The 13,670-nt window shown below is 47.7% G+C and overlaps 1 protein-coding gene across 1 annotated transcript in view; it reads left to right on the top strand.

Annotated features, from left to right (window-relative positions):
• Window positions 1-446: 446 nt before the first annotated feature.
• LOC142571620 (uncharacterized) overlaps window positions 447-13,670 on the top strand; it is an 88,414-nt gene continuing 75,190 nt past the window's right edge. The window contains exon 1 of the mRNA XM_075680128.1: window positions 447-602. Within this exon, the coding sequence (XP_075536243.1) occupies window positions 548-602 (55 nt within the window). The 5' untranslated portion in view covers window positions 447-547. The remainder of the gene's footprint in view (window positions 603-13,670) is intronic.

The raw sequence follows: 13,670 nt of genomic DNA, 5'->3' as shown, positions 1-13,670 counted from the left end.
GCTTACACTGATACTGGCGCCCCTGTAAGAGCTCACACATACAGGCTGGTGCCAACTTTTATCTTTTGCACGAACGTTCACCTTTCCTGATTATTATACTTCGCATCGCCATATGAAAATTTGTCATCCGACGATGCACATTTATTGACTGTTATGATAAACTGATTTTCAGAGAGATCCCGCTCGGGTCGGCTTTTTAACTCTCCGAGCCCCCCCCCCCCCCCCCCCCCCCCTCCCAGCGCGCCCACCGCCACCGGCGCACGCGCGTACACCACGGTTTCCACACTGGAAGCGGGCATCGCAAGCGGCCCGGCTGCCCCCGCCCTTGTTGGCGCTCCGCGCGGTCTGTCTCGTTTTTTGGCACGGCGCCACGTGCGGGACCGTCCCCGAGCGGGGGAGGAGGTGGGGCGGCGCTGCTAGCGGCGCGCGCACTTGAATCGTCGTCGCAGCGGCTCTTCCTCTCGCCACTAATGAAGGAGTCCCCAAGACGAGCCAGTCGGTGTCCCAAACAGGTCCGGACCCCGTCTCGTACAACAGCAGCAGCAGGATGCATCACATGCTGTGGATATACGTCGCCCTCACCGTCCTGCCGGCTTTCGCCTGTGAGTTTTTTTTCCGTCACAAATAGCGCGTGCACTGCCCATGGCGCGCTTTTCTAAAGAGGTTCGTCACCTTGGCGGTTTTGTTTCTCCTCCTAGTTTCGAGTTGCGCGCGCGTGCAAAAGCGCGCGACACCTACACGTGGGTCTGTTAGAGCCTCTTGCTCCTCAAGGTCAACGCGGAAATAGGCTCGTGGGACCCGAAGTAAACGATGTTCCTGTTTATGACTTTCTATTAATTTCGAACGTCTTCGCGCAGCTTGCCTTTGCCGCAGTAGCACCGTGCTGCTTTCTTGTGCTGTTCCAAGGTATAGCAAACTTGCACACTAGCACACTTGCCCCAGGGACAACAGGAATGTTTGTAATTGTGTCTATCGAACATAATTCTTACCCTATTTCCCATGCTGACTCTGCCGTTACAACAAGCAGGGTTTTGCGAGACCTTTATCAATGTCACAAGTTGAGATGAACGGCGTAGGTGGTGACGATTCTAGTCTACAAAGTAAATGTTTGCATATTGCGAGTATCTGAGGAGCGATTGCAACGCTAACAAAGAATCCTCCCGTCTTAGTCTGACACTTAGAAATTAAATGTGCTCGCTGCTTCAGACACCTTTCCTTGGAGATCATAATACCTCTTGAGCGTTGTTCTTCAGAAATACATTTCCTAAGTCCTTCGCTTGCTCAAAACTCCGTGTTCCTTGCGAACTTTTCTCCTGTCGTGGAGTGTCGTAGACAAGTGGAGCCAATATTGTGCCTTTACACGCCTATCGTTGTGAGACCTGTGCAGATGTAGTGACCATGCATGCGCACGAATGCAAGAATACAGGAAAATACACAGTGAACGCACAAAAGTGGAAAGCTAGAGATCTCACCCCACTAAAAAATTGTGCCCGAGAAAATCACTCGTAATAGCGTAATCGTCCGTCAGCGCAAACATGTCTGTTGGCGCAAACCATTTCGCAATGCATATCCAACTCTCCCATATAGCCACTCTCACCCGTCAAACATGCAGATTCTGCAAGCATCGCACAGGAGCGCTTCCTTATAATTTACTTTCGTTTTACTTGCTGTATCAAGCAAGCAACAGCAGAAACGCCGCTCTCACGTTTGTGGAATATTGCCTAACGGGTTGGCTGCACACGAACGCCGTTACGCATGGCAGGAAAGATGACTCACGTGGAATCTTGAGGTTCACTCGAATGTCGAATTTGGTTATCATGCCTAGATGCACATGAATCGCAGTGCTCATCGCATTCTGACTTGCTCCTATGGCTGCAGCGTGAACATTCACTGAAAAATAGGGAAAGTGAGAACTCCAACAGATTTCTCATTTATCTGGAACTTCGTTTGAGACTCTGGCAAGCATTTCAGAAGATACAGCGTTACTCAAAGCGCTCTTCCGAACACGGGTGCTTCTCACTCAGCAGGGACAGGGAAGCTTTTTTTCTAGAAGCCGTCTTAAATGATCTTCGATTTCCGGCGCACCTGTAGCGACCGTGGATTAGGACAGACAGCTCTTTAACACAATGCTCGCTCGCTCATTCGCATTCGGTTAGTCGCGAGAAGATCGTAAATTCAATTTACGGTAACTACTTCTTCACAACCAAATCAGATGCAATCAATATAGAGGAAGCAAGAAGCTGTAAGTGTGGCTGAAATGCAATGGAAGACTAGCAAATGTCATTGTAAGCGCATAATTAAGCATAAGCAAAGCGTATATATTTATCCTCGTTAACTGTCTACAACTACGAGCACCAAAGGTGTTGATATATTGTCAAATAATCTGTTACAGTTTAGTAAAGCAAAGCGCCGCTGCTTTGGGAGCGATGACTTGAATAAGCAAGAATACATGTGGCGCTTTTAAACTCTAAATTCTTTTTACGTGCCAAAACCACGATTTGATTATGATAAATGCAATAGTGGGGTACTCGAGCTTAATTTGGACCCCCTGGGGATCTTTAACGAGCCCCCAAAGGTCGGAACATGGGCGTTTATTGCGTGTCCCCCCCATTGAAATGCGGCGGCCGCGGCCGGTGTTCGATCCCGCGACCTCGTGCTTAGCAGTGCAACACCATAGCCGCTAAGCCAGCACGGCGGATGCTTTTAACCTCCGGCTGATTACTGAACATGGAGTCAAAATGTCCCAGCAACATTCTAAGGCTTTGATCAGTTTCACCGAGTGATCTAGAGCTTGGATACCCCTCTCCGTGCGTGTGAGCTATGTTGGACTGGCAATCAGATGCGGCGTTGTGTTTGCTGTGCACCTTCGCTATCATAACACACGCACGCAGCAAGAACGTTCAGATACGTCTGTGTGCGCGCGTGTTCCATAACCAAAGGCACGAGCAATAAGATAATAAATGAGCACAAATGACTATGGCACTGTTACAATTGTGCAGGCCAGGATGTTTCAGCATGGCATGATACTGCGGAGGAGGAGAAAAAGAAGGAAGGAAAGGTAGGGAGGTCAACCAGACGCACGTTCGGTTTGCTACCCTCCACGAGGGAAGGGGTTTAAGGGAAGAAAAGAAAGAAAGGAGAGGGAGAGAAGAATGTACTATCAGTGCGAATACATGCGGTTGTCTATCACTTCGCGTCTATAATCGGTCACTGAGGCCAGTCGATTTCATGAATCGTAGCAGTGCTTGCGTCGCTTTGCAAGCCTGCGACGAGTAGGGCCGTGGTCCGAGAATCTTAGTCTCTGATGATGGTCTGCTGTCTAATAGGTTTAACACTCCGCAAAGAACGTCGCGTATGATGGTATAGAGATTACAAAAACACAACACACACTCGATCGTCTCTTCACAGTTGCATGAGTCACAGATCGGTATGTCGGACATTCCAATAAGGAATGAGTAGACTTTCGTAACAACCACTCCTAACCAGAGGCGGCACAGTAAAGTTGCATCATGGCGGGTTCGATGGAATCTGGAACTCCAATATATAGGATCCAGCCGGGGCAGACGGCAGTTGTAGAAAATCGGGGTTTTCCACAAAGTTTCAGTCTTGGTTAGAGCAAGTAAGCGAAGACCCTTCGCAGCGTCTGTCCTTAATAAGGGTGTAGGAAATGTTAGGGTTTCTTTATGGGCTGACCTGGCGGAATCATCGGCACGGTCATTTCCCACGACGCCACAGCACCTCGGAAGCCATTGGAAGATGATGCCATGTCCATTTATGAGGGCTTGATGGAGAACCTCTCTAGTCTCAAACACCAGTTGTTCATGGGTCTTGCGTCGTAAGGCTGATAGCAGATTCTTAACGGCTGCCTTGCAGTAAAAAAAGAAACGGCCCACTTTCCAGGTTTTCCTTTTGCGATGTAATTAACTGCGGCACGTAGTGCAGCAAGTTCCGTTGCCGTAGAGGTAGTTATATGGGACACCTTGAACTTAATTGTGACTTGTAAGGCCGGGATGATAACAGCGCCTGTGGAGCTAGTGGATGAGACAGATCCATCGGCGTAATGTGCGTTTTTTGTTCATATGACTTGTTCAGTAATGACAGTGTGAACTGACGTAGAACCACTGTTGAATGACGAGTCTTCTTCGTAATTCCTGGAATCGCGAGGTGTACTTGTGGCTGTTGTACGCACCACAGGGGTAACAGTGGTCTTGCTGCTGGTGTAAAGCTCCACGGAACGTAGCCTTAATGTGTCACAAGTTTGTAAAATGTGCCTTGAGGTGTTTGCGCTGGCAAAACATCAATATAGCGGCTGGGTACGTGACACATATGTCGAATCTGTGTTCGAAGGTTGTCAATGGTTATATATGTTGGAACCAAGTAGTCTCTAGCAATCATGATTGTTGCATGAGTCGAGGCGCATCATGGTAGTTTAAGGTAGTCTGTAGAGCCTGGCCTTGTAAGCTTTCGAGAGGACGAATATTTGTTTTACATGTGTTTGCCAAAACTGGCAAGGTGCACCGTAAAAAGCCCAGAAACACTGCACTGTACAGCTGCAGCATGGACTGTACCGACGTGCCCCAGGTTTTTCTGCACAGGACCTTTGTACAATCGAACTTAACCCCCGCTTCAGGTCGATGCAGTGCGGGCTCCATGAAAGGCACCTGTCAATAACCACACCTAAGAAGCGGTGAGACTTCTGGTATGTGACAGCCTGGCCATTGTGAGAAACAGGGTACGGTGCCATGGGCTTGCGCGTAAGCGCGATTAACGCGCATTTTTCGATTGACACAATCAGGCCTTGTTTGCAGAGACGCAAACAAGCTAGGGTGGCTGCCCCCTGAATTCTTGCGCGCACTTGTAGACGAGTCACCGCAGTTGGCATAACACAGACATCATCAGTGTGCATTGATAGGTGAATCGTCTTGGGTAATATTTCAGCAAGGCCAACCACAGTTAGGTTAAAGAGAATAGGGCTCAATACCCCGCCCTGTGGGACGCCACCGTATGTATAATAGTTGGCTGTCGGGTCATCTTGGGTCTGCACAAAGAAGGACCTTCTGGTCAAATGGTCGCGGATCCACTGAAACAGTCGGCCATCGATACCAACAGCCTCCAATGACTCGAGGATCGATTCATGTGTGACATTATCGTACGGCCATTTCACACCAAGAAAGAGCACCACTGATATGCGTTTGAGGCATTTTTGTCATTGCATGAATGTTGTGAAGTCAAAACAATCTCTATTGATGACTGCCTCGCCGGAAGCCTGTCGTGGAGTCAGGGTACACATCGTGATGTTCAAGATACCATTCTAGGCGTGTAAGGATAATATTTTCCATTACTTTACCTATGCAGCTTGCCAGGACAATAGGCCAATATGACGTCAGGTCGAAAGGCGGCTTTCCTTGCTTGAGTAGTGGTACGAGCCTACTAATCTTCCATTGCTGGGGAACAATGCGGTTATGTCATGAGCGGCTGTAGTATTTGAACAGCTTCTGCCTGGCCTCTTGTCCAAGATGGGCAAGAGCTGCATAGGTGATGCCGTCGGGCCCTGGGGAATATGAACGTCGAGAAGCAATCAAAGAGGCGTCCACTTCTTCCATAGTAAATGGAATTTCCATTTCTTGGACGCGGCACACAGGGACCACACTCACATCTTCGGCGTTGGGGGTGACACACACGCCAGCGATACACGCACAAAAATCATTCGCCACCTCAAGTTGCGTCCGGCATATAGGACTAAGACCATGAAATGATGTCGCTGTTGCGGAGACGAGCGCAGGCCTAGAACAGTACCCCAGATGTATGAAAGGGGTCCACGAGGGTCCAGTGATTCACAAAAGGACTTCCAACGTTGTTCTTGCAATTTGTCCAAACGGCACTGGATTTTCTTCTGTGTTCTCCGTGCCATTCGCAGGTCACAAACTTCCTTTCTGAGCCTGTACCTCTTTTCAGCACGTCGTCGAAGTGCAGTTAGCCTTAGTTCTACATCGAATTGGGAACTGCTCGCTGCCAACTTTAGGAGGCATGAAGCTTCTCGCATTGCCTCTGTGATGGTATCCTCTAGGCTACAGCCAAGGTCTTCTCTGCATGCATTTTCTGTGTAGCCTAAATTTAGCCCAGCAGATTCTTCTTACTGCATTCAACGAGGGGGAACTGTTTAGCCCCCCTGATCCGCAAGTAGGTAGGGATATGGCCCCTTCCATGGGTTTCGATGTCTTAAAACCACTGAACTTGCGAAGTGAAGCAACTTGATAACAAAGTGAAATTCAGGCAACTGCTGTACTTAAGGTCTCGCAGATATGTAGGACTGCCATCGTTCATGTCATGGCATGATAGTGCAGTGAGCGGCCCAGTATAATCGTCCCTTGCCACTGGCACCTTTCTGGGCTGGGTAACCCTGATTGCTTAAACGGAATGCTAAAAAGTTCTAACCTAGTCTGCAGCTTCTAGAAACGTTATCGTCAGTGATGAACAGAGCGAACTCAACGAAAGATGTGCAAAACAAAAATGGGCTTAAAAGCTTAGGTGCTATCTAGGTTTTGTGACCTAGTTTCGGTTATATCGAAAACAATTCTAGAAATGCGGAAAGCTCACTAATCAGAGAGGCAGAGAAGTCGACCTGTGTCAACGTGCTTTAATCTACTAGTGTGTTTTGGGAATAACAACTACATAAAATGAATGATGGGAACATGATCGAGGGATCTGCGTGCGAGAGGTCCCATGGTGCTGTAAGCGCGCATTTTACGTGAATTACATAGTACGTAACGTTAATTTAGTTAATTTTAATTTGTTAGAAACTAATATTGATGAAAACGTGTGTGTTTGCATGTGTGTGTGTGCTTGTGTGTGTTTTCTAGAAATCAGATTAATATGATATTGAGAGATAAATTCGGACGTAAGTGAAGAACGAAACAATAAGATCACAACAGCGGACATAAAGAACATAACGAATCATGCTTTTGCTTTATCGGTCGAAATAACTATCGCACCTAAACGTAAAACGGTGTGAGTTTGTAAAAGCTAGAAGGAAGGGTATCTGTTTAGACCTCATTCTATCGCCGGGAAAGTGGCCTCGTCGCTTTCTTGCTTCACGAAGGAAGAGTCGTTGAATGGACTGTGCCTCCAGCTGCCTCAGATTCGAAGGATTTCGATCGTACTAATATAGCCTGCTTTAAGGCTTAAAGAAAGATGAGAAAGCATATCAAAATAATAAACAGCTTACAAGCTGTGCGATTAAGTCGAGAGTGAAATTTGGCCCCTCTCCTTCTACAGACCTTATTAGAGTCTGCTTGGTATGAGGGTAGGTTAACCTAATGAATAGTTGTGACACAAAAAGAAAGAAAAGAAAGAAAAAGAAACAACCTGATAATTTCACTGAAGCATAATCCTTTCTTGTGCAATGTGTTCTGTAGCAATCATAATGTTGCGGTAGAAATATCTGAAAGAGAAGAACAAACACCAAACTATTATCAACAATCTAAGCGTCAGCAAACTTAAATACATAATTTGTCGGCTTGGTGACGTACGTAAGCATGGTTATCCTATGCAGATATTTCTAAAATGTCCATGCGTCGCATCACACGTACTGCAGGTTGGAACTCGTTGCCGTATCTTTGAAGCCTGTTGTCCTTAGGCATATCGCTACTTTGGATAGTACAACATAGTCTTCGAATGACTGAAGCTCTTCCTCCATACCTGACTCTTGCGCCATAAGAATCCACACACCATCATGATGAGTCTTCAAAGAATTTACGGCCATACTTGACGCCGAATAAATCCGAAGGACGATATACCCTGCCTCCAACATCTTGAGTGCTGGCAATTGATGACATTATATATATAAAACAGACAAACAGTATTTGTTCTTTCCACATGCTTGGGCCTTGGCGCACGAGGCACGTAGTGTGGGTGTGCGTGCATGCACGACGACGCAGCTTCACGGATCTCGAAATGGAAATTAAAACTGCATCCACAGAGAGACGAAACGCGTAAGTCACGAGCGCTTGCTTATACAGATGCCGCTGTCCTCGCCATTTCCTTCTCCTCCTCCTTCCTCGCTAGAGATTCCGCCTCCTCTGGACGCGTCGTGTAAGCGGGGGTGGTTACGCAAGTGATCTCACCACTTCGCGTCAACTCACGCCGCCGCGCGAAGTCACACTCGCACACGCGCTCCCCGCGTCCCTGAGGTCTGCGGTGTGTTTTCCCACCGGAAATAAATTCAGTGTCACCTGCATCTGTGCACGGCCGCTGCCTGAGGAGAGACCGTTTTATTTTGGGCGCCGGCTCGGCGCTCCCTCGATTCTTGCCGCTTGGCAAGGAAGGATAGGGGACGGAGCGAAATGCCTCGCCGGTGAAGCCCGCGCGTCGCTGATCCGCGGAGAGCCGGCCAAGCGTCGCGGAAGGAAGGAAGGTTACACGCTGCGTTCACGGCCGCGGCTTGAGTCGGGAGACGAGCAATCTCGCGAGCACTGCCTGGATTAGCTTGTCCGGAAACGTTGCTTTCAGACTCGGTCCTTCGGATTCCCCGCTACGGGACGCAGGCGTGGCGCGTGCGGCTAAGGCGCTTCATTCGGCCGACGACAATTTGTTTCTTTCGGTCGGAACACATGTGTTCACTTTCAGCTCAGGTTTGATTGTAAGATGCAAAGATGGATGCAAGCGCGTCACTACAAATCCGGCGGCTGGCCAAACATTGATGGGATCATGGCGCATCGTATAACCATGCACGAGTCCTTTGTTCACAGTGAGCGAGAAACATTGTTGTAAAGAAAACGGGATCTGTCTACGGTCTACCAGGGAACTGTCGTCGTATTAGTGTTATGTGCTGTAGGAGCAACATCTGTGTGACCGCGGCCACGCGGACTTTCTCTATCCGCAGTCAACGAAGCAGAGTAGATACGCATATGGAAACGGAAGCTCCAGAATGTCGAGACCGGGGTTCCTAGTTTTTCTTGGGCGACTATTATACCATAACACAGCCATGCAGTCGACCAACGCACAGCCAGGCATGTCGACCATATGAATGCGGCTTTGGCCCAGTCTCTAGCAGAAAAAGAAAAGTAATAGAATTCCATATTTGGGGCCTAGAAGTAATGATTCTACTGTACGTACCCTCCATGAATGGGATTATATGTAACCGAACAACGTACACAACGAACAACGTTACGCCACAAGTGCCAACGGGGGAACAAACAGATATGCGCTGCTAATTCGAGGAAATATATACGTAGCACAAAATTTTGATGAGAAAGATTTTACTTCGTGCGCTGCGTAGAACAAGAAATAAAAGCTCGAAAAATTGCCATAGTCATGCCTTACCGCGCTGGCTGTACAACTGAAATAAACTGCATCGCAGCTGTCAACTTGGATTTCAACAGAACCCGCGGCTCCCTCAATGCTTTTCGCAGTGCTTTTCCTTGACTTGCTATTTTTTGCTGTTGAAACGGCTCTGAACTTATTTGCAGCGACAGCAGCATTATGCCACAGAGACCCGCTGCGGCGTCTTAGGGGATAGATGACATTCTACCGCTGAGCACGAGGTCGTGGGTTCGACTCCCAGCCGCTGCGGCCGTGTTCAGATGTGGTCGGAACGCTTGTGCACCGCGCTTCGTGAGCACGTTAAAGAACTCTAGGTGGTCAAAATTAATCCCCGAGTTGTCCGCTTGTGGGGTCACTCATAAGCGGCTGTGCCCCCAGTTTCAGGCCGTTGAACCATACAGTTTAACATATTTTATTCTTCCCCTGCGAAGACGGCTATCTTCCTTTTTGTTTGCTTGTTCCTCAACCAAATGCGCTCACCCACCACGGAAACGACCAACCATCCCGCTGTGATTGTTTGGAGGCAGCGGGTGCGATAAAAAAAAAAATGTAATACTTTAAAGTAAAAATTAGCAAAACTATATTCTGAATAAAATTTATCTAATAATTATAAATTATGTGTTATTACAGAAAGTAGAGTATTGCTTAGATAAATAATCGATGACTTCAGCTTCTTTGTGACGTACGCAACTTCCTTTCCTTCTGGTATAGCATAATACATGGTTGAGGAATCCGAAATACATGCATAGACTTGAGCGCTCTAACACTCCTTGTCTAAGTACACTAAATTTATTTTTATTAGGTTCTAACGTAAAACCGTATACACGTTATGTTCGTTGATATTTGGCTAAAGGGTTATATATTTTTTCGCGATAATCGAACTTATAGCTTGGAAATATTTGATTTAGAAATCTTGGTGCATCGGTGTTTATTTCGTTTCTTTTCTGCGTAATCAAGGTGGGTTAGTTTGCATAGTAATTAGTTCGATGAAGTCGCATAAAACATTCATGTTTTTTTTGTTTCGATCATTCAGCAGGACAACCTACAAGCACATACCTTCCCGACGTGTCGGCAGCACGGCACTTGAAGTGCTCTTGAAATATAAAGTTTCCTTACACCGTTTCTGAAATTCAGTGCTTGTGAAAATCAATGTCCGATTAGTCGGTATAGTGATGCACTTGCTACGTTAAATGCTTCTTGTTTTAGGCTCGATGGGTCGTTTTGAAGGTCCCGGGTCGGGATTATAGGCAACTCGGAAGCCAATATGCCTTCTAATACTAAAAGGAAAACAATATGCATCCACCTTACAATAAGACGAAGCTACCCATGAAACCCACACGGGTTTCTGGGAAACGCGTGTAGGTTTGCGTTGCAGCTTCGTGCTGCACTAAAGATGAATGCAAATTTTTCCCTCTCGTGAAAATTTCTCCACCTTTCGCGCTAACGTAGAACTTACTTGCCATTTTTAATTTTACAACTGATCTCACGACTGAAATGAAGCAATGTCCCCTGCGATATTTGAACGAAAGAGATTTGAAGATATTTTTCCTCTGTAGTTGCAGTGCGCATGTATTGGGTACCTGGTGGCTGTGGATTGTATGAGCTACAATGAAGAAAAAGAAAGGGGGGGGGGGACAACAGAAAATAAGGTGAGGAAACAATCGATTACGGTTAGCAGTGCAAGCGGATAGCCGAACGCTTCTAGAAAGCTGTTCGCTTATTAAATGAGTGATGCGCTTGAAGGCGTATGTTTGTTGCAGCGTGGATATTTAGGCAGTGTTTGTTGTTCCACTGCGTGATTCCGTAGAGAGGAATCGTTAACCAGCATACCTGTAGCGGTAGTATAGGTAGCTATAGATATATAAGCGGATTCGTTAAATATGCGCGGTCTCCAGCGGCACGAGCACCGTCGTGGAAGCCAACTGCCGTCCACATCTCCCACAGCCGCCATAGGGGGAAAGGGAGAAGGTGAGAGCATTCCATACCGAGCGCTGCGCCGAAGCGTGCAAACCCCAAGGCGCCCCAAAGCTCTCGCCCGCAGCAGTACATAATAGTCGGAGTTCGGCGACGAGCTCGCCTTGAAACTCGGTCGCGTTAGCGCACGCGCGCTGCGCATCGGCGCCTTTGTAACGGCGGTGAAAGACCGACCGCCCACCGCGGACCACGAGAGCGGGCGAAAGGGCCAACGAAAGCTGCTACATGCCGTTGTCGTTGCGACGTCGCTGTTGACGCTGGCAACATCGATGCTTTCGACGTGCTTTTTTCAGCAATGTCCTTTTTATTTTTTTCGAGCGGGTTCCATTGTGTTTATGTGCCATATTTAAGGCTCAGCGCCATCTTTGCCGCGTACGCCACATTAGTGCCACCGACGCAGTTTTCACGAGCATGACGAGAAAGAATAGCCACGCTAGCACATCGCCATCATGTCAAGGATAATTTTGATGCGGCGCACACAATGTAATTCTCGTCCGCTGCAGTGGTGTTTGTTCTGGCCTGTGAAATGCAGGCGCACGCGCCAACGCTCCGAGTCTGCGTAGAAATAAGCACCTTGCTCTTTCTTTTTTAATTGCGAAGCGCTGTTGTTGTGCGATAGCCGTACTGCTACGGCATCCGCTCCCAAATGCACATTGCTGCAACGACACGAGTTCAAGTCACAAGGATGGCGGTTGCGAATGGCAGTTTTCTTTCTTCTTCGCCCTGTGGCGAAGCCGAAGCTAAGGTTAAGACGACGACCTGATAGAGACAATGGTCGTCATCAGCGGAACAGAATGGACAGACACGCAACCCCAGTTTCGAGTACTTAATCGCGATCGCACGCACGCACGCACAGATAACCTTCCCAATGCGGCCAAGTATATATGAGACGGCAGCTGGCACGGCCATTTGTGTGACTGAGCTGGCTCATTCAGAATTTCTCCATTAGAAGCAAGGCGAGAGAAGGCGCAGCGGTGAAAAAGAAACAAAAAAGTAGCAAATTGGTTATGACCGAATGGTTAGTTCGCAGAGTTCGTAAGAGTGTACACGGTGTAGAGGACAGAAGCGCAAAAATATATTAAGACTGCAGGAAGGGGCGACATCTTGGGTCGGTGTGTCTTTCTCCTGCAGTCTCTGCATTTCACACTGAGATATTGGTCATACCAAGCGGGCGATCACACAATATGAGTTACATGTCACGTCACCACAGTTTGATTAGCAGTGTTACATAAACATGTGTTAAACATGTGTTGATATATGTATATGTACACACATATACCTAGTCGTTTGGAGAAGCCATTCATTCATGGGCTTGTGTTGTCGCTTAATAATAATAATAATTATAATATATATATATATATATATATATATATATATATATATATATATACACAAAGCGACAACAAAAGCCCATGAATGAATGGCTTCTTCAAATGACTCGGTGACTTTCCTCGCCCTTGGCACCGTGCGCTTATGATCGCAGCCTGGAACCGCTTCGTAGGGTTTGCAGCAAATTTAACAAAGTGATAGATTTTTTACTGAGCGGCTTTGCCGACTCTGCAGTTGAACTCTTTCAAGTGGTTCGGACCAGAGTAAGCAGAACAGGATACAAAAGAAAAGAAAGAAAGAAAAAAATGAAAGTGGAACAGAATACGCGCCGGCGTAAAATATGTGCGCACGCAAGGCGCGCACTGCAACGAGCAGGGGCGACCGCCTGAAATTGCCGAAAGCGTTTTAGAGGTCGCAAGCGAGTCCAAAAGGCCCGGTGCGCGATATGGCTGTCGCGGCCTTCGCTCGACCGCATTCAAGGCCTGCCTTTATTAAGCGCCGACCGACTCCGCTCTTGGACTCGAAGCCGTGCGGAGCTGTGCGCGCCCGCTAGCTCTTGTTTGTCCCGACGGCTCGTCCATCGCTCGGGGGGCCTCTGAAGTCGAACGCGGTACGAAGAGCTTTCCGCGAGCTGCCTGTATACGCACATCACGTAGGAGCCGTGGTGTAGTAGCACGCTGAACTTTCGCAACGTGGTCAGCACGCTCTTAACGACGCGGGAGTGCTTTTGCGCTTTCCAGTGGCTGTCGACGATGGGCCAAGGAGGTGAAATTCCGGTAGGGAACGATGTGTGCTTTAGCTGTTATATTCATGTGCTTTGCCAGTTGTTTAAATATCATCTGCCGTATATGCCTTATATTAACCTGGGATATGCTACGTGTTATTCCTAGTGATGAAAATTGCAAATAAATAATGCTGCATAGACGGTCACCGTTTGTATAGCGCACCACTCATATAGGTCGAGTTTGCCCAAAAGCTACTCGGAGTATCCCGATAATGACGACGCTAAATACGAGTGCACTGATGACGCCTTGATCTGTTAGGAA

The sequence above is a fragment of the Dermacentor variabilis genome, chromosome 2 (genome assembly GCF_050947875.1).
Source record: "Dermacentor variabilis isolate Ectoservices chromosome 2, ASM5094787v1, whole genome shotgun sequence".
Lineage (NCBI taxonomy): Eukaryota > Metazoa > Arthropoda > Arachnida > Ixodida > Ixodidae > Dermacentor > Dermacentor variabilis.
This window is presented reverse-complemented; position numbering and strand designations above follow the sequence as displayed.